The sequence below is a fragment of the Miscanthus floridulus genome, chromosome 4 (genome assembly GCF_019320115.1).
Source record: "Miscanthus floridulus cultivar M001 chromosome 4, ASM1932011v1, whole genome shotgun sequence".
Taxonomy (NCBI): Eukaryota; Viridiplantae; Streptophyta; class Magnoliopsida; order Poales; family Poaceae; genus Miscanthus; species Miscanthus floridulus.
The window spans coordinates 5,744,604-5,745,384 of record NC_089583.1 but is presented as its reverse complement, the minus strand read 5'-3'; the positions used below and the strand labels follow the sequence as shown (position 1 = coordinate 5,745,384).

Below are 781 nucleotides of genomic sequence, written 5' to 3'. Positions count from 1 at the left end.
GAGCTCCGCCGCCGCCGTCACCGCCGCGCGCGCCCTTGCCTCCACCAGCCGCCCTCGCCCGCGCCGCGCCACCGTGACCGCTCGCGCGCCCCGAGCTCCGCGGCCGCCTCGAGGCCGTCCCGCGCCGCGCCCTAGTGGACGGCCCGTGACCCTTGGCCACGCCGCCCCCGCGTTGCGCCACATCGCGCGGCCACGCCGCCCCCCCTTTGCACCACGCCGTTGCCCACGGCTGGTCGCCCGCGCCGCGGCCAGCGGCCCTCCACCGCCGTCCTCGCCTTAGCCTCGCCTTGGCCTCCACCACCGGCCTCGGCCGTGGCCCGCCTTGCCGCCCTCCACCTTCTGCCTCGCCCCGCCTTGCTGCCCTTCGCCGCGGCCGCCGTGCCTCCCGCGCCCGTCGAGGCGGACTCGCCGCGTGGAGCCCCAGGCATCCCGCGCCCGCTGTGCGCCATCGCTGTCGTCGGCCATGCCACCGCTGACCCCGCCACCTGCAGCGACCGGCCGTGCCACAGCCGGCTCGGATCGTCGACCTGATCCACGCCTATCATCCGCTGTGACTCCATCGACGTCTGCAGATCAGTCGTTGGAGAGGTAAAAATTATGAATATGCAATGTACCTACTTAGTTGGCATTTGTTATTTACTAGTTAATGTGATGACTCAGGTAGTTGATTTAGTTAGTGATCTAGTGAGATATATATGTCGATAGATAGAAACATAGATACATAGGTACATAGATATAGTTAGATAGCTATTTAGATATGTAGTTACATATTTAGTTAACT

General features: G+C 64.8%; 1 protein-coding gene across 1 annotated transcript in view; it reads right to left on the bottom strand.

Moving 5' to 3' along the window:
- LOC136547963 (uncharacterized) overlaps nucleotides 1–560 on the bottom strand; it is a 2,109-nt gene extending 1,549 nt beyond the window's left edge. The window contains exon 1 of the mRNA XM_066539636.1: nucleotides 182–560. Coding sequence (XP_066395733.1) covers nucleotides 182–560 — 379 coding nt within the window. The remainder of the gene's footprint in view (nucleotides 1–181) is intronic.
- Nucleotides 561–781: the final 221 nt, after the last annotated feature.